At 30.3% G+C, this 27,811-nt stretch overlaps 2 protein-coding genes across 2 annotated transcripts; both read left to right on the top strand.

Moving 5' to 3' along the window:
- The first annotated feature begins 1,796 nt into the window (after positions 1–1,796).
- LOC129906667 (nose resistant to fluoxetine protein 6-like) lies at positions 1,797–12,112 on the top strand. The gene is made up of 8 exons (XM_055982534.1): positions 1,797–2,091; positions 2,161–2,390; positions 8,485–8,678; positions 8,850–9,221; positions 9,278–9,397; positions 10,991–11,101; positions 11,159–11,389; positions 11,453–12,112. The coding sequence occupies exons 1-8, from the start codon at positions 1,797–1,799 to the stop codon at positions 12,024–12,026; spliced, it is 2,127 nt and encodes a 708-aa protein (XP_055838509.1). The 3' UTR covers positions 12,027–12,112.
- A 3,158-nt stretch (positions 12,113–15,270) lies between these two features.
- Positions 15,271–17,474, top strand: LOC129905516 (F-box/LRR-repeat protein 14). Its single transcript, XM_055980986.1, has one exon. It carries the CDS (start codon positions 15,767–15,769, stop codon positions 17,321–17,323), a length of 1,557 nt encoding a protein of 518 aa, XP_055836961.1. The 5' UTR covers positions 15,271–15,766; the 3' UTR covers positions 17,324–17,474.
- Positions 17,475–27,811: the final 10,337 nt, after the last annotated feature.

Genomic DNA, 27,811 nt, shown 5'->3' with positions numbered 1-27,811 from the left:
ATTTCAAACGTTGGCTTTTATGTGTAGTACAACACACAAAAATATTAATCAAAATCGTTACAGCCGTTTTTGAAAAAAAAGTAACTTTTTTATTTCTATTATATGACAGGTTTACCGTTAGTAATGGTCCTTAAAAAAATTTCAATTTTCCTTCTAGGGATTCAGTAGTTTAGGCTCTAGGTAATGTAACAAAAAAAAATAAGACGGATAAATAGAAAGACAGACAGAATTGCGGGACAAATTTCTTTTGGCATTCTCCATAATCGTTATGTCATTTCTGATTGTTATCTGGATCTAGAGTTCGATTTTTTCTTCTCGAATATTAAACTTCCCCCATATCCATAAAAAAATAAAAAAAACTATAGCAATATCTACCAATATCAAGTTTTACCTTCAATGAATTAAATTTTTAAACACAAATTTTTGTTTTATAAATGTGTAACAGTCCCCTCAAATTGTGTCCAAACTCATAAAATTGTTATGTATTTGGTTTTGTGGCTTACTTTATATTTAAAAAAAGTTTTAAATAATTTTCATTTGAAATGAAGTTTTGACTAAATTATTAATTTACACAAAAAAAAAAAATTGAATTTTTACTTTTGGTTTTAATCTTTTTTTTGACACCGAACTCTGTTTTGTTCAAAAACTGCAAAACATAACAGAAATAATAAATATGAAAAACATTTTCACAATATTCTATTAAAAAAATGAAAAGTATGTGGCTAAAACATCACTAAATCGAGGGTTGTTCAAAGTATACACTCGGGCGTATACGTAACCAAAAAAAGTTTCTCAAAGAAATACATAAAATTCGACAGGAAGTCATCAAAATTAAAATTTTTCCGCTATAACTGCGTAAAATAATAATGAGTACCTATATAAAAACACATTTCAAACAATTAAACACCTCAAAAACATAATAACAGAACTCAAAATTGTTTACGTTCATTAATTAGAATTCTTCCATTAAAAACACCAATAATAGCTATGCCACACGCACACGATCCAAAAATCTTTCCAAGTCCAAAAAGTAGCCCAAAAAAATCAATTGAGCAACACAAATCATTTGAATTAAATTTAGAGCTGGCTTGGCTACAAAAAACACAAACCCAAAATTAAAGAAAACAAAAAAAAAAAATGAAAAAAAAAAATTGCATCAATCTTCTTCGACCTTGCGTCCATTGTGCAATTCATATTTTTTTATTTGTATATGAATCTGAACAATAACAGATTCGGAAGCCAATAAATTTTGTTTTTTGTTAATAAGTTCAATTCAATGTTAACATGCCGATGCTACAGGCGCTCCAACACTCAATTCAACCAATCACCCCACGCACACTCTTAATAATAATACTTAATCTGTGTTTATATTTTGTAATGATACCGAAAAAAAATAACCCTGTTTGACTACTTCACAAAGAGATCTCTAATAAAACTTCAATCTTTAACCTCCAGCTGATGTTGCACGGTTAAATGCAAAATATATAGATGTGAGAGCAGCAGAAAACCCTTCGATTTGTTTTGGCCCATAACAAACTTAAAAAAAGCAAGACGAAAAAAAATCCCAAATCATAACTAGTCGCAAAAGCCATAAGCAACAAAATAAAATTAAACAACATTTCTTCAACCATTGAGCCATTTGATGAATAAAAATAAAGTAATAATAAGAAAGAAAAGATACATTTTTATTCCCGACGACTTCGAACCGCGAACCGCCGCAAAATTTCTGGCCAAAGAAAAGCACTCCATTACTTGGACGATCACAGTCAGTTCGAGCACCTCAGATTGGAAACAACATGTCGTTGTCGTTGCATCGGCGAAACACACCGCTAACCAAGTGCGTGATTACGTTCCTCTTTCTAGCTTTAAGCCTACAACAATTCGTGAAAGTGAAAGGCGATGGAGCTGCTGATCTGGGGGTAACGGGCGGGATACTGCCTCTGGAATTGGATCAGTTACAGGTGGTGAATTTCCTGGTTGGAATATCGGCCGATGGAATTCTCTTATCCAACGGTTCGGATAGTCAGTGTGGAAAAGATCTTGAAGTATTTTTAAAAGGTGTCGAAGAACAAGACCCATGGGCTTTAAAAGGTAAGATCTCAAGGATATCCTTTTATAAGCCTTGACCAACATTATCCTTTCTCTCAAAAAATAAAACAGTGATCGATTCGTTTGGAGTTGCTCCACAAACCATAACCTGGGGTAACTATTTTTGGTTTGCGGCAAAAGAGTATTGTGAGGATTTAAACAGGCCCTACAAGATTTCACTATCAGGAAGATATCGACACAAGAGTCATTTCAATACAAGCAGTCCCTTTCCCGTGCGCTTTTGGATGGTTTATTTCAACTTTACCACCCCGGTGTATGTGGATTTGAACCTACAATTTGAGGTAAGTTATAAAACTTTATTGACCACGAGGTTATGCTTAAAGAGTCTTACGGAATGCAGTTGTTTTATTTAGCTTTTTTTTGGTTTCAATTTCCTGGTAGTAAAAGAAATGTAAACAATATTACGTGCAGCTCAAAGTTTGAAAAGATAATCAAACATCTGGTTTGGTTTGTGTCTTGACTAAATTCAATGAATCGTGACGTGTTTGTATTAATTTCTTCTTTTGTTTTTCGGTTTGTTTTCGTTTTTTTTTTCATTTTCGTCTCGATCAGTGAGCTGCAAACAAGAGTAATTAAATGTTAATTGATACTCTACTAGACGATGGGATTTTTTTGTTTTAAACGGTCAGTAAATTAATGCAAATTTTGGCATACTTGGGATTGCGTCAAAAATTGATCGATATGATTAAATATTTAAATTAGACGTTTTTTGTTAAATTTTATTATTATTGGATGCGAATCAAAATTTTGTACGCATTGTTGAAATTGAAACTTTGAGGCGCTTGGTTAAATTAACAAGCTTGATAGTTCAATTATTGTGTAAGTTTGTTTTTTTTGATCGTTTTAATTTATTTATTATTCATAAACGTGATGAAGAAACCAATCTCAGATGAAGATTGGATTTTTTAAGTCTTGCAAGATAAATCTGGGATGTTGATGATCTTGGCCTTGAACTTTTATTTATTTTTTTTTTTGTTGTTGTTTTGAACGAACGAGGGCAATGAGGTGCAGAATATATAGTAGATGATTCACTATATTGTATGTGCATATTTTAAGATGACAATAACATTAATATGTCGCGGATAAATCTAGATAAAAGGATGATTCTAGTTAAGATGCCAATAACGACATGATAATATCAGTCTGTAAATAGCTGTGGAAAATTAACAGACATTCTTACAAGTTAAGGTTGTTGACTTTTTGTAGTTAACCAAAGGACAAGTTGTGGATTCATAATAATATACAATTCATGATTGTGATCAAGTTTAAGAATAAATTAAAATAGGTACACATAGTTCGAACGTACAATTTTTAGAAGTATATTATCCAAATAGTAAAGACTTAGAAGAAAAAGCTTATTTTCAATTTGGTTTCTCCCAATAACCAAAAACCAATAAAGTATGATAACATTTTTTAAGTCAAACGTTGCATTCACCAAAAATATTTGAATATTTATTCTGAACTCTTTAATATCAGAAACGGATGTTAGTCGAGAATCGTCACACCTTAATAAGGATTGTTTTACTTTTGTGGTATCCTTTAACAAATGTGTTGTACACAAGTTTTCTTAGATAAATTAAATATTTAAAAACTGAATCTATATGATTTCTATGAAAAACAAAATTTTGAAAACTTTTGTTGATCTATTTTCACGACCTACATTTGAATCGGTGATTGTTAAAACAACATAAGTAACATTTTTATTTTTTTTCAGGAGAGACAAAAAACTCTATATTTTTGACGACGCGGCCGCATTGACAGTTTTAGCTTTAAATTCGGTTTAGAGGCCTTGTTGAGAGTTGAAACTAACTAAAAGTTTAAAAAAAATATCTTTGTCAAAGAAGATTTAACAAAAAATAAATATTTTTTATATGTTGTTTTAACACCCAACGTTTTGTTGGGAGTCAAAACCACTAAATAACTTCGAAATAATGTTGTTTTGACACTCATTTTACATCCAAAGTATTAGCAAATTTAATGGAAATGAATAAAAGACTATTATAATTTAGCAATTTTATTAATACATACATTAAAAAACAAGAACATTAAACAAAAAGGCGAAAGTGGACGTTCCACGGCCAGCAATGAATTTGTTGTTTTTTGACGTACTTAAGTCTTACTAATATTGTGCAAAAGTTTTATCCTTGTGACGTAGGTACTTCAAAATAGTATAAAATGCATTTTTGCATTTAACACTTTTTATTGATTGTCTCATTGATGTAATTTTAATGTTTATTTGAAGTGAAAAATATGATGGTTTGTAATTTTCCCTGAGTTTAAAGACCTTGATTTTGAATATCAAACCAATAGAACCCAAACTAGAAGCCTTTAAGACAAGATTTAGGAATTTTTTTCTTAGTTTGCATTTTCAATTCTTTGCTGGTATTAAAAGCTTGAAAACTCTAGAACAAAATGTCGAAGTTAATGGCTCAGGGAAAATAACAGAGCATCATATTTTATATTCAAAATAAAATTAAATTCAATATGCCCTTCACACATTGCAAGATGCATTACCAATACTAATATTGCAATATCTTACATTCTTAATCCACATTCCACATGCAGAGAAAAATTCATAGTAAAACTTTTTCCTGAGATATAGTTTTTTTCATTTGGTACCAATTTAATTTATTAACAAGAACATTTTGAAAGATGCAATTCCATTCGAATGGCCGCGAACAACTGACTGACACTAAATCATCGAAAAACTGTAAGAAACAACAGTTTACTTACTTCGTTTTTCCAGCGTTGCACAGAGGAGTATTCGACCTCAAAATCCGGTCAAAAATATTTTTAATGTTTTTCTTATTGGAATTGGCCTAAAGTAATGTTTTATAACTTATAATGTATTAAAAATTTGAAAATAAGTAGATTTTTAAGCAACAAAAGCCAATTTTACCAAAAAATACCTCGAGACTAAAAAACGCTATTAAAAAAAAAAGGTGGAAATATGTGGAAATTTTTTTTATGTGCATGAGATGACAAAGATGTACAGTTAATTATATAAGACAAATTTTTGCTCGATCGTACCCGAGACTACAACAAAAACACTTTTTTTTCTACCGAAAATTTCATTAATTTTCACGTTTTTCTATGCACTCTTGTCATCTCGATTTTTAATATATTTTCAATGAAATATATGGAAATTTCTGTATTAACATAAAGTATATACCTTGACCTTGGACATACATAAAAAATTTTTCACAATTATCACAAATCACAATAAAAAAATCAGACTGAAGTGTTAATGATTAGAAAATAAAATAAGCTTTTGTGACGTGAGCTTATAAAATCGACTAGATTTAGACTAAGATCCTGGGAATTAGGGGGTCAACAGTTATTTTTTGAAACCGGTTTTAGTTAGCATGGGTATTGAGGAATGCGAAAAGCAAAAAATAACGGGTCGAATGCGATTTTTATTTTTTTCACTTATGACCGGATTTTGGGGTCGAATACTCCTCTGTGCGTTGAATGTAAAAAAACAAATTAATATGAAGTACTTAAGGTGTTTTAACACTCAATTTCAAAATTGGCAGAAGAGATATGTTGTTTTAGCACTAAATGCGTATTTTAACCTCGAAATTTTATATGATCCAAATATCAAATCATGTTGGTTTTGATCTCAACGCTAGCTCTACCCATAAGCAATGCATAACAGTTATAAAAGTCTTTTCAAAAAATTTGTCACTTATGTTGTTTTAACAATCACCGATTCATTTTTACTTACGATATATGTAAATTAGGGTGGTCCTCATTTTGGATATGCAGTTGGATATCCGAAATCCGGTTGGATATACTGAGAAAAATTTTCCCTAATTTTTTTTAGATTTTTAACTGACTCCCTTCCTATCCCGGACTCAATGTGAAATTTTCATGTAAAACGTCATTTCATTTGATTTTTTAGGTAATTTTCTAATTTTATATGAGGTTTTCCGGATTGTGACGGGAGACTAGGTAACTGCCTTATAAATAAAAATTTACAATAATTAGAGAATTTTTTCGCTATGTACATGGGTACCATAGGGCAATAGGATTCGTAAGAAATATAAAGTGAGAGGTGAGATAACAATTAGACATGACATTACGATGATGGAGAATGTGAAAAATGTGTGTTCCGTAAGAATTTCGGATGAATCTCTGAAAGGTAAATTTAATTTTTTAATGCCCAAAAAAATCGGTTGTAGAAATTGACCCAACAGCCAAATGTTGTCAATTTGATCATCAAATTGTAAAAATTACAGCACCTGTTTTGAATTTTACAATTTTGCTATCGAATTCACAAACATATAATAATTTTAACGATTTGGTAATCAAATTGCCAACATTTGGTGGTCGGGTCAATTTCGTTGTGAATATTTTTTTGGGTGACATTACCAAAATGATTAAAAATATATACATATGTGTTCTGTCGAAAAAAATATTTATATATAATATTTTTAACAGTTATCAACGGTTATCAAATCAAGAAAACTGTTCTATGGCAAGTCATAGAACAGTTTTCTTGATTTCTCACTTTCTTGTAAAAGATTTAACCGATTTTAACAAAGATTTTTGAAAAATTTAAAACAAATTTTTGGATTTTTTTTTTATATTTGGTTGAAAATTCAATACTTTCAAAATGAAATAATGAATTTTCTTGGAATTTTGTTTTTTATATGTTGACTAACGGCATACCATTTTTTTGGAAAAAAGAAACTATTTAAATATAATTAGGAAATTATTTAAATATAGTTAAGTTTTTTAAGTCGCTTGATCTTGTTTATCAATTGACTGGTGCGAATTGCTCACCGAAGCGTTCTATCAACATATGTATTGTTTCATGGGCTGTGTGACAGGTAACGCCGTCTTGTTGTCAATTAATATTGAATAAAATTTACATGGCAATTTGACACGACCCGCCATCAGTTAAAAACCCTTTGGAAAATATTTCTTGATTATTCGCTTCATTTTTATAGATGAAAAAATTCATTATGCTTTAAGAGAGTTACGATATATTTAGGTATCAGGAAGCGTGCCCGAATTATTCTTGAGATAAATTTAAATAGTATTAATTATACTTCATTAAAATCTCAAAAATATTTCATTTAACATTTGTGAGATAAAAAATAAATCAAAACGTCATTTTCGGGAACGCTCTAGGATTTTCATTGAATAATAGCATTAATGCCATAAATCAGTTTGTTTTTTTGTATTATTAATCAGAGTTCTATCTAAATATGAATATAAAGTTTCTATAACAAAATTACTAGCAAACATTCGGACAAAATTATGCAATACAAATTAACAGTCAGTGCATGAAAATGTAGGCTTTTTTTTTGTAAATTTGTGCCCTATTTTAATTAATTTTCTAGAAAATGAATTCTCTCTCTCTCGTTTAATTGAGGGATTAGTCACAAGCTTACTTTAGCCTTTTTTCTTTCGTATCTCATGAAAAAAAAAAATACAATGTTTAAAACTATGAACTGATTTTTTAAGTTCCGTAACATTGAACTCAAAAACCGCACGATCTTCAAAAGTACACGATAATATTTTAAATGCTCATTACCTTTTACCTATGCTTAAATATGTACATATGATACTTTCTTAAGGACTGAAAAAAATATCAAAAACTGCACAAATTTTATTTTATTACCTACCTACTTTCAACGTAAATAAGTGGTGTCCTACTAAATTTTCAGAAACTTGGATTTTTAGAAACATTCAAATTCTAAAACTGCTAATTCCTGCAACCAGTTCTTAAATTTACCAACATCCACTGTATACATTGCCATATTAAATTTTGTTTTTTCAAGCTTTTATTGATCATATGAAACCTCTTGGGATATTGAAATTGTCTTTAATTGCACCTTTCATCTTTGATAACTTCTTTTTAATAGATAATGGCTACCATTGGCACTGTACAGCAAGTTTGTATTGCACTAACGATTCGTTAGTGCAATCTAACGATACATATGCCATCATTTAATTTTGTTTTTTGTTGAAATAAAGTCACTTTTATTTGTGATAAATTGTAAAACAAAACACAAAGAAGAAACTGAGAGTCTGCTAAACGTATCATTAATTGCAGTAATTGTTTTTCCTTCTTAATTTCCCCCAGTCTGTACAAAAAATCTCTACACATGAATTGTTGCTGAGATTAATCGTGCAGATAATTTGGTTTTAAATACACTATTCCATTGCAATGCTTTAATGATTTTTTAAAGTCCAATACTATTATCAAATCGATGTTTTATTTTATGTCATATTTTAGAGCTTAAGAAATTATTAAGTTAACACCTTCCATTATTTCCACTAAAATTCTCCTCTTTTAATAAAATAGACAATTAATAGTATAGTAATACAAAATTTATTGATAATTTTTTAATTTCCTTTCAGCACAAAATCCACGCTGGACTTTGCATGCCAAAAAGCTGTACACACGATGAAGTTCTCTACTTCAGTGAATCATATTTCGCCAAGAAGAAATTCGAACCACAACAACGTTTCAATATTGATATGAATGTGATTGATGCCAAAGATCCTAAATTCGAATGGAAAGTGTTGCTAACAACTGGATTTCTATTGTATTTGTTAGTATTTGGAAAGAAAAAAATTAGATGAAACAATCGCCAAAAAGTCATCTCAATTGTAGTTTTGAGCTTATAGTAAAAGCTATATCGTCATTTTAGCCATTTATCATAGTTCAAAAAGGCCACTATTCAAATAATCTGACTAAAATTTTCGTAAACTTTTTCTTTCAGTGGAGTTCTATCATCATTAATTTTCTGTATGATTATTGCTGAAATAATCACACAAATTCACAAGCGACGAGCATTAAATGAAGATGAAAAAAGTCCAAAACCAGAAATAACAAGACTGGAAGAGTTCTTCTTATGCTTCAATTTGAGAGACAACTACAAAAGAATGTTACAACTTGAAGGGTCAAAAGGCTTTCTACCAGTTATTGCTGGATTAAGAAGTGTTGTGTGCCTATGGGTTACTCTATTCCATGTGTACTTTTACTCATTGTTTGCAATCAGTAATGTTCCTTTGATTTTTGCCAAGTTAGAAACTATAGTTCTTCAACCTGTTTTGCAATCTTGCTTTTATGTTGATGTATTCTTTGTTATCAGGTAAGTTAAAGAGTCTTGAAGTCTTACAAAATTTTTTACCACAAATTTTTTTCTAGTTCGTTCTTGCTGTCATACAATTTCTTATCAAACACAAAAAGTATAGAATCAATACGTAAGAATTCCTTTGGAGGGAATGCGAAATTTTTCTTCAAATCCGTTTTGCACCGATACGTAAGGTAAGGTTTTATCAAGGACCTAAAAGTTAATTTTTTCAAATCATTTGACGTAATAATGTCTTTTAAATCGATGTATCATGGCAGCATCCATGAAAAAGTGAAGCCATTTTCTCCCGTTCTACCTAAAAGATAATAACGTATAGTTGAATACTAATGAAAGATTTTGAAAAATTGAATCATTAAATAGGGTAAATAGGGTTAAAGCAAACTTGCATAAAAGTGGCTATTGGCTATTTTCGAAAATTGTAGAAAGTTGAATTTTTTTCTAATTGATAGGTAAATTTATTGTATATAAAGGTATTGAAAATATTCTAGAAAATGTTGAAACTAAGTTATAAATAGTTTTTTTTATGATTATAGGTAGGGGACAATTTGAAAAATGCCATTCAAAAGATAATGAAAAAAAATTAGGGGTCTGATACGGATTTTTTTTAAGTATCTGCGTTTCGGAGTATGAATTTTTGAATAACACCTACTTTTTTAGGGTGTTTTTGAGTGTTTTTTTTTTATTATTAGCAATTTTTGAGAGCGTTCAAAAAATCTCAGACTTATACCTATGACATGACTCAAAATGACATGTACGAAAAATGACTGAATAACGGGAAAAACAAGTTTTTTTGTCCCAAGTTTTTGGACCCTTCTTTATTTTTATCTTTTTTTCTTCAACAGATAAGCGAATGGAATTTATACTTTAAATAAATAATAGGCAGGACTGTATTTGTTCAAAATTACAATAAATTTTGCATTCAAAATTTTGAGATAACGGTAAAATAAAGTTCTATTTTTCAGCACATCCTTTCTTTCGATCTAGAGCACTTTGATATACCACACATAACGGTACAAGCTACACAATGTTAAATTTAAAAAACTTTAGAAATACCTCAAAACACCTGTGAAGATTTGTTGCCCAGTGTGAGAAGCACCGTAATCTCAGGTTGGAATTTCGACATGTTGGCTTTAAAAATTCTAACTTTTTTTTGTAGGCATCGTAAAAATATGATTGAAAAATCATATAAAAGTTGAAATAATTAGCTTTCAGATGATATACAATTTATTATAGGTTGTCATATAAACAAATGGATTTAATGGTGTTAGAAGATGATTGATTTTTTTTACTTTTTTTTTAAATGAATGTTTTCAATAAACTATTTGTATACCTTTTACGCACTGTAAAAATTTAAGTATGACTTTATTCTTTAGAAGAAATATTGAACTTTTTGATGGTGTAAATTTTTTTAAGCTTTACATATGTATAACACAAATTGATATATGTAATGAGAAAAGAAAAAAAAAGTTATTTTTTTATCTTTTCCTTGTAAATTATGATTCGATTCAAAAAGTTATTTCATTTTTCTACAAAACATACAGATATAAATATGTAAGGTCTTAAACTTTAGCTTTAGTACTTAACTATAAGAATTATTTATTATCTTATAAATTTGTTTACAAGAAAGTTGACAAATAAATAATTTTTGAATAATTTTTTTTTTTGTCAACAAACGCACATAATCTGTTTTCTTATGACGTTATCACGTAAAATTATCGTCCGTACCGACTTTACAGAGAAATAAATAATAATTTTGTAATCCATAGGCTTCTTCCAATTATGGTGGTCACAATGATTTTAAGTGACTGTATTTATGACTTCATGGACATGTTTTCACCCTTCCAAATGGATCAATACAATGGCCTCTATTGCAAACAGTATGTTTCCACCTTCGCTTCTTAACTCGAATATTTTTCATAAATTTTTTTTTTCAGAAATTGGTGGTACAACATCCTGTTCATCAATAATTTCCTGGATCTCAAGGATATTTGTTCATCGTGGACTTGGTATTTGGGCTGTGAAATGCAGTTCTTCATATTATTCACTCTGATTTTGATTATTTACGCCAAGCATGAGCCTTTAGGAAAGTCTATATTTGTGATTCTCCTGATATTCAGCTTGGTTGTTAGTTTCCTTTGCAACTACTTTATGGGCATCACTTTTCAGTAAGTCAATAAAATTCAATCTTGTTTAAAAGTCTTTAAACGATTTCTTCCATTTTTTTCTAGAATCGATGTCATATTCGGAACCCTCGAACAGCTTTATGTTAAACCATGGGTACGAGTCAACTCTTACTTTGCTGGTGTCCTTATGGGCTGGATCTATTTCCACTACAAAGACGAAGGAATCAATCTTAAAATGTCTAAGAAAATCATTTTCTGGACCATCACATTCTTTATCTATCTCTTTACAAACTTTATGAGTTTTTGGCGATCAGCACCAGTTTGGTTGGTAGCTTCAATAATGTCTTTTGGAAAGTTCATATTTGGACTTTGTGTTGGTTGTGTCATTGTTATGTGTCAATGGGGTTTTGGTGGTCCTTTCAATGCACTAATGTCATCGAGACCATGTTTATTTTTAAATAAGTTTTGTTTTTGCATTTATATGATAGCTCCTGTGGTAGTTGTTGTTGTATTTGCATCAAGAACTCAAGCTACACATTTTAGTGAAGTCGGTTCGAGTATGGATTTTATGGGAGTTATTGTTATATCAATATTAATGTCTTTAATTGTTGTTTTATTGGTGGAGATACCATTTCAGAAAATATCATCAAAATTTATTGTGAGAAGAAAAACTAAGTGAAAAAACATAAGAATGAAAATATTGTATTATAATAGACTTAATTCATGTCCATTTTCAGCATTGCATACAAAGTTAGGTTAAGTAGTTTGTAAGGATTTGTTTTATGTAAGTTAAATTTTAAGAAAATAAATGAAAATGTTTTAAATGTTAAAAGTTCAAGTTTTGTTTTTTTTCCAAAATATTTATCAAGCTGAATGCACAAAGTTAAATAAATTCTATTTATTTGAGAGAACGGTTTCATAACAGGTGACATAAATTTTGTTAATTTTTTAAACATGGTGAAAAAATTTCGTTTCGTAAAGAATCTACAAAATTATTTTGATTGAAGATACAATTCAGAATGAGTAATATAAAAACTGTGACAAAAGTAATTCTCCAATAAAAATTGATAAAAATGTTTCATTTAAAACAGAAATTAAGAATCTAAGCAGCTATTAAAATCTTTTAGTTGAAAAAGTATATTTTTGGGAAAAAAAGAAAATTCGCGATTATCTCAAAAAATTTTTTGACATGTAAAAGGACGTTTTTTTTATCTATAGCCACTAAATTATAATATTGGTACCCTATTGAAACTCAGAAATTATGTTACATTTTAGATTGAAAGCAAGAATCTGATTTGTTTATAAGAGTATCATAGTTAAAAAGGTGTTTTTTGATAGGCAAACAAATCGTTGCGCTACCCTAATGAAATTAAGTCCCAAAAACACCAATGATTCATTAAGAACTTTAGTGTATAGACGTTCGATTTGTTGGGAACGCAAAATTTTGAAATGAAGAAAGGTAGGTACAATTTTTTTTCGTTTTTTAATACATTTTTGTTTTTTCAAAATTCCTAGTTTGGGGACTAGTTTTTGAAAAAAAAAAACTTCTTTTGGAGTTACAGTAAGAAATTAGCCTCTGGCTTTTTAAAAAATTAAAATTTAATAGGTACCTATTGTTGGTGTTGATTAAATATTTTTCTATATAACGATGGAAAATTGTCCGCCACTTCTATAAATTTTTTATTGATATCATATTTTAAAACATATTTTTTCAGGATACATGTATCATTACTTAGCTATCTAACAGTTTCAATGTTAATCTGAAAATGTTCAAATTCTCCTTAGGTCTGTTTAGTCCTTATATCCTTCCAAAATCAAAGAAACATATGTTGTTAGTTAGTTTGGTTTTGAATTTTTTTATATTTGAAATTCATATCACTGACAAGCATTTATAACATACACAAAATATTCCCTGAATCCAAATTTTATTAGAGGGTATAGAAATAGATCTCATAAAATTAAAATATTCATAGATGCACGTGTACCTGGACAATAATCTGTATTGTTCATGTATAAGAAAGATACGTTCCTTAAAAGGATTTCAATGATGAGCCTCTTACAATATTGAAAAACTCAATTATGGAATCTAGGTAAGCTAATCGCAGAAATGTTTTTGCTGTGTCTCATAAAAGAAGGCTGAAAAAATTTAATAACGGTCCATATAATACTGTGTTTATTATTTTACTAAACCAGCAATAAAACAATATTTTGCTTCAAAAATTTTAATACATTTCATGAAATTTTTTTTTTTGAAAACCCAAATAAAAACGTGAAGGAAACTATTTAGCGCTAAACTATATTCGTCATTTTCGTTATTTTTATACAAAATCAGATATTTCCTTTTAAAATTTAGTTTGCAAGATGTTATAAAAGAATAAAAACAAATTGAATTTTTCCTACGTTTTAACGGACTTTAGTCCCGATCTAAAAAAAATTAAAGAATTAGCGTTTAATCGTTCGGAAAATACAAATATAGAGGCTGGATATTTTTTCAGAAAATGACAATTAATTGCCAATATATAAAGAATTGTGAATTAGTTCTAATCGCATGTGTTATAAAAATCAATTTTGAAACATTTTTATAAATCCGAAAATACTTAAACTTAACTTATTTGCAAAAGATAGTCAAACTACGAATTTTCCAAAATGAGAATTAACCTTTTTATATTCTTTATTATTAAACACTCGTAAGTTATCTGTTATTTTTAGCTAAAAACTTATTTCGAAAACCGTTTTTTTTTTACATTAGGTTAACGAGTCCGCTTTTTTCGAAAAATAGTCACCGTCACGTTGCCAAAGTTGTATTTTAAAACTTGAAAGGATTACATAGAAATCAACCTTTGTTTGATGACACTGTATAGGTATTTTATTTTAAACAAAAAAACACATTTTTTATCGAGTACAATACAAAAATTTCAAATCGATAATCTTGTATTTCTGCTCAGCGCATTTACATGTTCGGAAATAGGCTTTGAAAATCTAAGTCACAAGATAAACAAGATAAACATTTATCGATTTCCTTCAGAAAAAAAGTTTTGAATATGTACATTTTTTACCAATTTCACATCTTTTTTGTCAATATTTTTAAGAGACCGAAGACTACTTAGTGATATTGAAAGTTATCAAATTCAATTATAAACCAAATTGCTAAAACTTAAATCAAAAATCATATCCTAAATTTTATTCAGAAATCTTTAAAAAAAAAACATACATAAACCAACATAATTTAGGAAAATATTCGTATTTTAACATGATACATTCAGGTAACATCAGATCAAACCAATCGAACACACGTTATTCCAAGAACAATACATGATATTTTTCAAAATATATACACCAAACCAGTCGATTTATCGAAACTTATAACTTTGATTTATTCTTAATTTCTTTTCTCACCAAAAAAATAAAATATTTTCAACACAAAAATACCTATCTTTTTCTATCACTTAAAACAAAATTTATTTCTCATTTCTTTGTAAAAATGTCTTTCTAATCACCTTTACTTATTTTACCTACCTGATATAAAATCCGATCTGATCTTTCTGCTTTCTTTTATTCAATGAAGAAAAAAACAACAACAAATAATATAATAAAACTCTACCTGCTGCACATGCATGCACCACAAAACCTTTGTTTCATAAATCTTCCAAGAAAAACCCTCATTTTCATTTTTCTCAAAAAAATATTTAACAATATTGCACCATAAAGTGGCATCACCGTCACAACACAAAAACACACTCTCATAATAACTCTTCTCTCTCTCACCCACACAAAAATCTCAATCTCAACAAAAATACAAAAATCAGGGGAAATCCAAAGAGAGTATTCAGCAACTCACCAACACATTCAAATCAATTCTCGGAAATGCCTGCGGAGAATCACAATCAACCAAACACAACAGCAAATTCTTTTGTGCGGCACATTTCAAATATTAGTCTGTGTCAACTCGCTCTCTGGTTCGGTTCGTTTGCGTTATACCGTAATATTTGTGTAATAACGGAATTTTTTAAGTCAAACTCTCACAACACAATCAGCTTGATACGATTCGTCGCTGGATTTTTTTTTGTTGTTTTCGTTGAATGTTCTCAAATGCAAACGACAATTGAAAACGATATCAGTAGTTGTACCTAAATACCTATAGTTTTTTATTCGTATTTTATTTAATCAGTTATCACTTATCACAGTTTAACAGTTGAAAAGCATTAAAGAAGAAAAAAAAAGTGATTACAGTGGGCAAAATTGTAAAAAAAGCAAAGCAAATTTTGAATACAAAAAAAAAAGTGATGTAAGGTCTAAAAAGTTATTACAAAAATAAACTTAAGCTTAATAGATTACAGCGCCCTCTTTAGTGTCTAAGTGTCACCTCTCTCTCTTTCTCTCTCTAACGGTGCATCCAAAATTCCAAAACACAAACTAAACATGACTACAAACGCCGAAATCCTTCCATACCACCAAACCACAATATCTCTCCAAACCGCTGCAGCTCTCTCCAGCTATCATGGCGGTGGAGCTGGTGGCGGCGGGGGTGGAGGTACAACCACACATATCGGTTGGACCTTGGACGATCATCTGTATCAACAGACTGAATTACACGGAATGACTCCACACAGGACACATCACCTGCTTCGTTTCACCCCTTACGCCCTGCATAGACCCCAATTACAGACCCTTAGCCATCATCACCATCACCACCATGCGCATCTGCCTCCAGCTATCTTCCTGCAGCATGCCACCGGATCGGCTATGAAGTCTCACCAGCGTCCTGCGACCCCAGCTTCCCCTCCCCCGCCAGAGGGCACTCACATCGGTCATCTGTATCCCGAGATCCTTGAGATGATCTTTCAAAGGCTTCCGGTCAAAGATCGCGGTCGTGCTGCTCAGGTCTGTACGAATTGGCGAGATGCCGCATACGCAAAGAGCGTGTGGAAGGGAGTGCAAGCTAAGCTGCATCTGAAACGCTCTAGTCCTAGTCTCTTTGCATCGCTAGTGCGAAGGGGTATAAAGAAAATCCAAATTCTCTCCCTGCGTCGATCACTCCGCGATTTGGTGATGGGTGTGCCAAATATGGTATCTCTGAATCTAAGCGGTTGTTATAATGTCGCCGATATCAATTTGGGACATGCATTCTCTATGGACCTGCCCAATCTTAAAGAACTCGATCTTTCCCTATGCAAACAGATCACCGATACTAGTCTAGGACGAATAGCTCAACATCTGAAGAATCTTGAGACCTTAGAACTCGGAGGTTGTTGTAATATCACAAATACAGGTCTTCTATTGATCGCGTGGGGTCTCAAGAAATTAAAGAACCTTAACCTCCGATCATGCTGGCATATTAGCGATCAAGGTATTGGACACCTATCCGGTCTAAGTAAGGAGACCGCCGAAGGCAATTTGGAACTAGAATATCTCGGTTTACAAGATTGCCAGAGGCTGAGTGATGAAGCACTCGGTCATATAGCACAAGGTCTAACGTCACTTAAACGAATCAATTTGAGTTTCTGCGTTTCGATAACGGATAGCGGACTCAAGCATCTAGCAAGGATGCCCAAGCTACAGCACTTAAACCTAAGATCCTGCGATAATATCTCCGACATTGGCATGGCCTATCTGACAGAGGGCGGTAGTGGTATTGCCTCATTGGATGTGAGCTTTTGCGATAAGATTAGCGATCAAGCTTTGACGCATATCGCTCAAGGTCTCTTCCAATTGCGATCATTGAGTCTAAATCAGTGCCAAATTACCGATCAAGGAATGTTAAAGATTGCCAAATCTCTGCATGAGCTGGAACATTTAAATATTGGACAATGTAGTCGGATAACTGATAAAGGTTTGCAATCGCTAGCTGATGATTTGGTGAATTTGAAGACGATCGATTTGTATGGTTGTACGCAATTGTCATCGAAGGGGCTGGATGTGGTTATGAAGTTGCCCAAATTGTCAAAGTTAAATCTCGGATTATGGCTTGTAAGATGATGCGTTAATTGGGAGGCATTGATATGGTCGTTATCGTCGTCGTCGAAGTCGTTGTTGACATTATCACCAAAGTACTACAGGATCATCGTTATATTCAACATCATCCTTATTTTCATCATGATCGTCCACACTGTAATAGCTTTTTTTTTTTTATAAAATTTTAAATTAATTTTATAAATATTATGACAATTTGCCATATAAATTTACATTATTATATTAACTTTTTTTTAAATTGTTTTTTTTTTAGGTGATTTTTTTTAATAATAATTTTTTGTTACTCTCAAAGTTATTTGTTTGTGTGTGCGAGTTAGGAAGTTGACAGTAGGCATCATCGCCGCCATTGTTGTCAGGGTTGCCAATTTGTTGAGGATAATTTTTAATAATTTTTCACTTGTCACATTCACGTTTGAACGAAACTACATTCAACTGTTTGTCATGTTTTGATTATAATGTTCGATCTAGGACCATTAATATGGTCCGCCAAAAATAAGCCCTAAAGTCATGAACGACTGGGAAATTACTTTTTCGCTGAATTTCTACATAACGAGTAAATGCTGAACGAACTACTGAGATAGTGTAGCGTCAAGCATGACGTAACACAACATTCTAGTTGTCATATATGTATGTTGTGTTATGTCACAATCCAAAGTTTGGGTAAGCACTTTTATTTGGCCCTATCTTAGAATATCGGTTCTTACTCAAAAAGTCGATTGATCGACAAAATTTCATTTGTTTGCATTCTCACTTTCTATCTGTAGATAAGAAAGAGGCGGATTTCTTTGATAAGATTTTATTAAATTTTTAACAGGCTCACGATAAGGGCTCTGTAGGTATAAAATTATAATATATCGCATCATGATAGATTGGCCATACAAGTTTTGAACTAGTAACTTTTTTTAATGTGCTTGTCGAACTTACAAAAGTAATCATCGTTATTATGCATGAGGAACTCAAAGATTGTCGATAACACAGTTAATTTTGTACTGTATTTTAAATCCGTATTATTCTTCTTTTTTTCTCATTTTTAATGCATTAAATCAGATGAAAATGTGATTTTTCTTCCAAAAAGAGAGGATGTTTTTTTTTTTGAAATTTGTCACTTAATCAAACGAAAATCCGAAAAAAATTAACAATTTAAATTCGATTTTATTTTAACTACATTTATATTGTTGTATATTGTTATATCATTTGTAATTTGATTTTTCATTTGAAACATGAATGGATTTTTAATGCATTAAAAATGAGAAGAAAAAAAAAGTTTTACCTATACAGATTTCTTATGTATTAAATGCAAACATTGGCTCGTATGCAGAAAAAATAAACTTAAGCTCTTGAAATCGATCTCTTTTTCTTGAGATAGATTTCAGGAGAATGTAATGAAAAAGGACTATTTAAGCTAATTTTTTTTTTTGCATATGACTCAATGACATTATTTGTAAGGCAATTTTGCTTACCTAATGGCAAGGAAGTTTCTTAGATTGGTAAAACAATTCATCTGACAGATGATACACAGATTGAAATTTGTTTTGCGAATATTTATTAAATTCTTTTTCTGTGAATTGTATTATGCATCTTCTATTCAGCCGAGAATATAAAATAAATATCATACTAAGGGCCGTTTTTATAGTTTTTAGTTAAAGGGTGATAAGGCATTGCGTTTTTAACAGTGATAAATGGGATAAACAAAGTTTATCTTGTTTCTCTAAAAATTGTTATCAGTTGTCATTGTCAGGTTTAGTTTCATCAGGTCAGTATTTTAAAGCTATTAATTGATAGGAAAGTGTATATTTTCACAAAGAAACTATTAGATAGTCAAATGAGTTGGACTTACATAGGTTCGCAAAATTATAAATTTAGGACCCCTTTTACAGTCAGCATTCAATTTGGAAAATGATAAAGTAGAGTTTGCATTTTTAAATAAAATCTTTAATTGAAGTTTTCAGTAACAGCCACTTTTGTGCCACTAAGAGGCAGTTTCAGAGTGGATAAAGAAAACTTATGTGTCACTTTCTAAGTTAAAATATGTGATAGCTTATATTCACGTATCTTACGTGCTCACTGTAAAACTGGTCCCTAAGCTGTGATACATATTTAGCTAGTGGAACACTGCGAGAAAAAACAGATAAAAATTAACGAAAACCACTTTGATTTAACTATTTGTCCTAGTGTTTTGCGTCAAATACAATCATTTTTAAATCAAGGTCGGTAATATTACATTTTAAGTTGTTTTTTTTTCCAGAGTGAGCCTTTGACGAAATTATTGTAATTTTTGCGGTCATCGAATTTGGTAGGGTTTTTGGCGTTTAAAGCAGATCCTACCGAATAGTTCGCTATTCATAATGGGTATTCCAACTAATTTGCTTACTTGGTACAGTTGGGTGAGAAACTGGTTCAATATAACAATTTACTTCAATCGCGCCGGTTTCTAGAAAGACGCTGCAGAAGTCAAAAATGTGCTCGGCATTACCAATTCTCAACTAATGCGTTCTCAGAAATATTAGGAATTTGTATTTTAGCTTAGTATCTGATTATGAGACAACTAAATTTAAAAAAAAAGTAAAAACGATTGATTGTATAAAAATTGATATTTATGAGTTGCATTTGCTTGCAGATTTCTCGTTTAGACGTAATATTTTCATGAATATGATATCTGTCAACTGAATGGATATTTCAAAAGGATTTGCTTTGAACTTATCAACCAAAACCATAGTTCTGATTTGCGCTTGGTTTAAAGTAAGCCCTTATCAATCAATTTTTCACACTAATTGCTCAAAAAAATCCCATTCTATGTGTATATTTGAATTTAAAAGAAATCCTGTTTCTTCCCCCTTTTTTTTCCTTCTCTAAGAATATGCATAGTAATGAAGATTATATTTGAAAGTCTATACGCTTGATTGACATTCACGCAATTTTTTTATTTGACGAAACACGAAATAAAAACTAGTCCATTGGTACTCTTCTCTCCATGAAAAATAAAAAAAAAAACCATCAGAAACTGACAAATTGATTTGTGATGCATAAAAGAAATTTCGCGCTTCAGGTGCTTGTGATGTTAATTTCCCATGAAATCCGGACTTTGGCAGGGAGTTACTTCTCTATATTCGTGTGTGTTCCTTTATTTAGCTTATTATACTTCAAATATTGTTGTATTGTTGCAACTGGAATATAGGATTTAAAAATCCTATTATTTCATAGAATTGAGGCTGGTTTTGAATTTGAAACCTATTTTCACAATTCCATTTTAAAGGCCATCGTTTGATACAACTCTCCGTATTATTTTTTCAACTTTGTAATTGTTTGTGACTTGTTCCAACTGATAAAAAAGAGGATCTTATCCATGAATTTAAATTAGAATAAAAGGAGTTTTGGAAAAAGTACCAGACTTTCTTTTTAAAAAATAGGTCTTCGGGGGATTGAAAAAATAATATTATATGTGTAGGTTCAGTTTACCTATCTATCATAAATGAAGTGAAAAAAATGGTAAGTGCTACTTACAAATCTAAACGCACTTTACATTTTTTGCATTTTGTTTTACCATAGTTGGCAACATTTAAATTTTTTTTTTTACCAAAGTTGGCAACCTTGGATTTTTTACAAAACGTAAAACACCATAATCAGCAAAATTTTGAAAAAGAACACACCACAAGTTTTAGCAAAAAAAAAAAATATAAAACAAATAAAAAAGAAATTATAATTTTATTTTTTAATTAACACACAAAACAAAAATGAATTAAGAGATGAGATAACAAACTTAACAAAAAAAAAAAAAAAACAACAACAAAAATATAAATATACGTTCTTTTCTATTGTGATACATATATTAAAATTAATTACTATAAAAAAATAACTAAATAATTATAAATAATAATTACCTACTATAGAAAAACAAAACAAAAAGAACACTATTTTAAGAAAAACAAAAAAAACTTGTAGAAAATTTAAACAAAAAAACCTAGTTAAAAACAAATTTGTGAACAAAAACAAAACAAAAAAATGAAAACAAAAAAATTAATCTAAACTAAACGTTGTTTTATGTTTTTATTTTTATTCTAGATTCATATTATTGTTTATTAAATATTAAATAAAATGAAAAATAAAATGTTTTCATATTTATTTTTGTTTACACGCTTGTACATTATTATTATTTTTCTAATTATACAAAATTTGTAAAAAATGAAGAAAAACAAAAAATAAAAAAACAAGAAACAAAAAAATATATAAAAATAATTCAATTTTTCAATTTGTAATATTTGTTTGTTTTTTGTTGTAATAAATTTTTTTTATAAAAAAATTAAAAATTTTTAAAGAAATATTTTTACTATGTTATATTCTATATATTATTATAGGTGGATTATGTTAAAATAGTTCTTAAATATAAAACAAAAATAAATAATTATAATTATAAAACAAAAAAAAGTGTAAATCTTAAAAATTTTAAAAGAGAAAAACACACAAAACAACTACGAAGAGAATGAGAAGTTGGAACAAAAACAAAAAAAAGAAAGAGAAAATTAAAGATAACCTCTATATGGCGGAATTCGCAAAAATTCAAAAAACATGTTTTATTATTATTTATTTGGTTTCTGTACTTTGTTGGAATATAATTTTCAATTTCAATTGAAATAAATTTACGTAATGTAATTTATACAGGGTGTCCCAAAAGTAATGGATCAAACGAAATATGCTGATAGACCAGCTTTAGGGCTTTCAGAATTTGGTAACTTGTTCATCCCAAATCCTAACGGTTTTCGACTTAATGCAGTTTTTGTGAAATTTCGAAAAACCCCGACTTTGCAACAGTATTTTGCTTCCTCCGCTCATAATTGATTTTTGTTTTTTACAATTCTTTCACTAAAACATTGCCTAATAATAAGAAATAATTAATTAATCAAAACATTTTTTATTTCATACGCCATTTTGCTGCAAATTAATTAACAGTTCCATGTTTTATAAAAACTCAAATTCTTACTTTTATTTCAGAGCAACACCCTGAACAAAATTTGTATGGTGTGACACTGGTTTATTATTTTGAAAACTTGCCGTGTTATTGCAGTTTTCAAAAATGTATAAAAGTTTCCAAAGTTGAAGTTAGAACTAAAGATATTACAATTTAAAAGCAACAAAACAGGGCTTTTCAGAGAAAAATAACAAAGAAAAATAAACACATTTTCTCGACTGTTGTTTGTTTATTTCTTTTTGAACAAAAGCCTCGATTTTTGTTTGTTATTTTGCTCTGAAAACGTCTGTTTTTTTGCATTCAAATTGTAATATCTTGGGCTCTAATTTCAACTTTGGAAATTTTTATACATTTTTGAAAACTGCAATAACACGGCAAGTTTTCAAAATAATAAACCAGTGTCACACCATACAAATTTTGTTCAGGGTGTTGCTCTGAAATAAAAGTAAGAATTTGAGTTTTTATAAAACATGGAACTGTTAATTAATTTGCAGCAAAATGGCGTATGAAATAAAAAATGTTTTGATTAATTAATTATTTCTTATTATTAGGCAATGTTTTAGTGAAAGAATTGTAAAAAACAAAAATCAATTATGAGCGGAGGAAGCAAAATACTGTTGCAAAGTCGGGGTTTTTCGAAATTTCACAAAAACTGCATTAAGTCGAAAACCGTAAGGATTTGGGATGAACAAGTTACCAGATTCTGAGAGCCCTAAAGTTGGCCTATCAGCATATTTCGTTTGATCCATTACTTTTGGGACACCCTGTATATGAATTTAAAATTAAGGTAAGTGGGAAGTTGTTTTGCATCTTGTAAAGGTTTTTCAGTTAAAATAATACAAGAAATATGAGAGAGAAAAACAGATGTGAATTTATGACGTCATAATGAATTTCATTGGAATTTTTCGTTCAAGTTGATTTTGGATTATATTTATATACGCATAAATATATACAAAATCTCATAAAATTAAAATGTTTATGCGAAGGTGTCAGAAGAATGTGAAAGGTTTGTATGATAATAAGATGGAATTATGCGGCTTATAATATGCAGATTGAACAAGTTACATATAGAATTTGGAGCAGTTTCATATCCAGTGTAGAAACAACCGGATGAAAAGTTGTTATTAAATTTGAGCTATGAGTAATACAGCCAGCTTAATAAAAAAATAAGAAATTCATGTTTTATTTCGGAAGAAAAACTGTAGCATTCAGTTCAAACTTTCTATAGCTGATTCTTAAAAAAAAAAAACATATTGTTCATAAATAAATGTAGACAAAATAAAACGATTTCAAGCTGGCCTTTACTTTTTATACCAATTTTATTGAGCAATTCATGTTTTATATTCAACAAGTCAGGGTAATATAAAGTCAGTTTCACAGTTGGGTGAGTCCCATTTTAGGGGACAGCGGACAGACAATATTGAAAAATTAACTAAAAATTCATATTTATAATTTTATACTGCATTACTGTCCCTTAATGCTTGACATTTTCAGGGCGTTAGATTATTTTTAATATGCGCTTTAACGTGAAACAGAAGGTTTGTCACTCTAAAATGAATGATCTCATAAGACACAGATATGTATAATGTACAATTTACAAAGCAATTTGGGAAACACCGTTCTAAAAGTTCTAAGGCTGCAGTTCTGCTATCAAAAGCAGTATAGGCACAACATTTGTTCACATCTGGTTTCAATTTCCTCCAAGTGAAATTCATTGCTTGGATATACTTAGGTTAAAATGTATTATGGACTTATCTCAGGTTAAAAAGGTCCTATTCAGAGGGTATTACGTCATCATTGAAATCATCCCGTAAGATTGATTGCGACATTCTCAATACTAACTTTGATCCTACCCAAAAAAATTACATTTCATTTGTGATGTTTTTTTTTTCAATTTCAGGCAAAAAGTGGTTAAAAAGTAATCGAAAAATTCAATCAAAAAATTTATTGCTGACTATGTTTTTGTGTGAAGATGAAACCAATGACCATCAGGTTTAAATTTTTGACACAAACATTAAACCACTCGCACTAGCTTTTATAAATCATGCTCAAAACTACGGCAGGCTCTACTTATTCTACAGAAAATAAAATGCACGACTGGGTAGCACGAACTTGCTCTTGGAGTTCAAGTTGCTTAAATTCTTAAGACTTTTTATATAGAAATTTGGAAAATGTAGGTACCTACTATATAGGTACAAAAAAAAAAATAAAAATAAAATTCGTTTTTTAAAAAAATAAAATAAAATCTGAAATCAAATTGCCCTCCAAAACAAGTAGGTATGCAGTTTTGATTGATATATTAAAGTGCATTTTTAGAAAAATTTTCAAAATCGTTAGAGCCGTTTTTTAAAAAACTAATTTTTTATAAATCATTTTTTGGAAAAAAGTTTTTAAATAAAATTGGTATGCCATTTTGTAGAACTCACGAATCAACATCTAGGTTAGGTTAGGTTGAACGGGGTGATAATCCGACAAGTCGAGTCATCCCACTCGGATCTCGATGGATCCATTGTGATCCCCAGGGTTAGGGTGGGAAGGAGTGAGGATGGGTAAGGGAAGGGTTTATTGGGAATTAGGTGTTGGAATTAGTGTTAGGGGCCTCCCTGAACCATCCTGAAATTTGGATAAATTTCAATATGTTTTTCAGTGGCAAGGACGAGACGTCATCTAACTCATGGAAGAGTCAACATCTAAAAACAAAATTTCCAAAAAATTCAATGTCCCGTTTTCGAAAATTTGATTTCTCAAAAAAAAAAAATTTCCAAATTTTTTTAAAAATCCAAAAATTATTTTTTTTGAAATATTGTTTTTGGCTTATATTAAAATTATATAAATGCTTCTTCGCAAAAAGTTTCGTTAAAATCGAACAAGTACTAATCGGATTAAAAAAAAAAAAAAACGGTTCTATGGCAGGTACCGTTAATAATGATTTATTAGAAGATATACCTTGTTTTAAAACTTACATTTGAATTTTTTAAACAAAATGGTTGGAGCCGTTTTTGAGCAATTTCAACTTTACTAAAATCGGTATATGACAAGTACCGTTATTTTTGGTCCAAAAAAATTAATTCCAAAAATTCCTCTGGAGAGTCGCCAAATAATGCTACATACCAAGTCTGACATCAATCGGTCCATCCGTTTAGGCTGTAGCTTCGTTTACAGACAGACAGACTGACAGACAGACAGACGGACTTCCGGGACCCACTTTTTTGGCATTCTCTATCATCTTAATGTCATGGAAAAAAGCTATCTCAACTTTTTTTTTACGAATGCATAACTTGATATACATTTAGTACCTATATCGCAAGTAAAAAGATATTATCAACTTATATTTCATTATGATTGTTCGTTTCTCATCAGACAAGAGGAAGTTTAAATCCAAGGTCAGAATGACATACGTGTGGATAAGGTTTGGGGGAAATTTACAGAAGTTTGTCTGTCAACTAGCGAATATTCTAGAGGATAATCAAAAATTTTTTTGGGACAGAATACGCTTTACAACACATACGATATTAGTTAGCTTATACTGCATATAGCATATACTGTGGTGATCAGTCCTAAAATTGGTCCAAGGTTTATTCTGATGCAGAATATTTTTAAGTTGTTCACGGTGATAAAAGATGTTTGAATTCTAAGTTAAGCTCTTTCCCAGTTACGCATACGCATACCCTTCTTCGACTGTTCTACACTATGGGCTTATCGGTCTTTCGATTCTTCTGTCTTCTTGTGTGACCGAGTTCCTGTTCGTTACATTTTCGAATCCTATTTTCAATCCGCTGACTCTTACGTTTACGTTCAATAGATTCCATAGTTTCCAGACCCGCTCTTCTTATTCCTTTTTTGTCAAATATAAAATTGGGCCTAAAACTCTTAAAATATTTTGTATTATACAAATTATTATGCGGTAGTCTATTTTTATCGTATTGTAATCCAATTGAAAATCATTGAAGAAGTATTTAAACAATTTTTAAGAGCAAAGAGAATGCATTACCTGCTGTTTTTTTTTCAGAAGAATTTTATTTTTTTTTTTTATTGCTCAAGTTATAGTTATATTATCCATACAAAGATAACCATTTTCGTTTTTATCATTTATTTTTTACCAATGGGAAATGGTAAATGAACTTTAAAATTGGAAATGGTACCTAATGTTTATATGTTTTCATAATTCTAAATTGTTTCTCTCAATTGTTGCCAACACAAAAACCGCTTGAAAATATAGTGTCCGCCATTTTTATAACTTTGGTATCTTTGTTCAAAGATATTTTTAAGCACGTAAAAACTACAAAATAATATTAGATCAGTCAATGGGGAAAAATCAGAAAAAAATTGTGACGTCAGCTAAGTTTGAATGCAGTATTGAAGAGTTTGCGTATTGTTTGGCGTTGTGGGGCGTCCGTCATTTTGAAAAACTCATTAGTCTCAATATCTCAATAACGAATGGTCGGACAGAAAAATTTTTAGATTTGAAATATAATTATCTTTCTTTCTTTTGTACATCATTTTTGTCTAGGAGTTATAATTTCAGAGTAACAGTACCGCAAATTGTGAGTTTTTTTATATTTTAAATATTTTAAACAACCCTTAGAGTTAAATGGAAAATTACTGAAAATGAGATACTTTGCGGTTCTCTTACTCTGAAAGTATAACTCCTAGAGAAAAATGACATACTAGAGAAAGAAAGATAATTATATTTTCAATCTAAAAAGTCTTTGCAAGTATTCTGTTCGAATAGTCCTTCTCGAGATATTGAGACTAATGCGTTTTTCAAAATGGCGGACGCCCCACAAGGCCAAACAATACGCAAGCAAACTGAGATTTGTGCTCAGGGAGCTTGATCTTATTCGACAAACATTTCAAATTTAAAGTTATCAGAATTGCTTAGTAATAATTACTACCAAGATTTTATATGGAAAGTATCCCAAAGCTTGAAGCCTCTGAGTTGTATTTTTCAAGCTATAACTATAAAATTCATTAGACATGTTTTTGCATAAAATTTTGTTCCCATAGATTGAATTTGCCCATATTTTCATCATCTGGCATTAAACTTAAAGTACTGTTAACCTCAAAAAAAAAAAAAGTACCATCTGCATCTTAAAGCCCATACGTGCTTCTTTAACTGAAGTAAGTTTTTTCCCAATTCTCCACAACAGTTGCTAGCCTAAAAACTTATATTCTTGTTCTCGATCACTTAATAGGCTTCTGAATGATGAGAATAATGAACAAAAACAAAAAAAAAAACTGCATTCAAGGATCAAATGTTAACCCCAAGCTGGCATGATCGATATAATATAATTCGCATAGAGAACATTGCGTGTCATTTGATAGCCTTCAAAGGACCTAGAATTTCACTTTACTTCTTTCAACAATGATGGCCTGGATACGTTTCCAACAAAAAAAAATAATAATACCAAAATAAAAAAACAGAACCATCGCATGCAGGTGTCTGGTGCCTAGGGGAAGAAGCACCTTGCATACCACACCGTCATGGATTGCATCGGTGCTGTGCTGTGTTACTGGTGCCTATCTCGGCA

The sequence above is a fragment of the Episyrphus balteatus genome, chromosome 1 (genome assembly GCF_945859705.1).
Source record: "Episyrphus balteatus chromosome 1, idEpiBalt1.1, whole genome shotgun sequence".
Taxonomy (NCBI): domain Eukaryota; kingdom Metazoa; phylum Arthropoda; class Insecta; order Diptera; family Syrphidae; genus Episyrphus; species Episyrphus balteatus.
This window is presented reverse-complemented; position numbering and strand designations above follow the sequence as displayed.

Bases quoted from the DNA above. Each gene is read 5' to 3' on its own strand.
- LOC129906667 (XM_055982534.1), top strand. From the start codon at position 1,797: ATGTCGTTGTCGTTGCATCGGCGAAACACACCGCTAACCAAGTGCGTG. The intron at 2,391-8,484 runs GTAAGTTATAAA...ATTTCCTTTCAG, and splicing joins ATTTGAACCTACAATTTGAG to CACAAAATCCACGCTGGACT. The intron at 11,102-11,158 runs GTATGTTTCCAC...TTTTTTTTTCAG, and splicing joins AATGGCCTCTATTGCAAACA to AAATTGGTGGTACAACATCC.
- LOC129905516 (XM_055980986.1), top strand. From the start codon at position 15,767: ATGACTACAAACGCCGAAATCCTTCCATACCACCAAACCACAATATCT.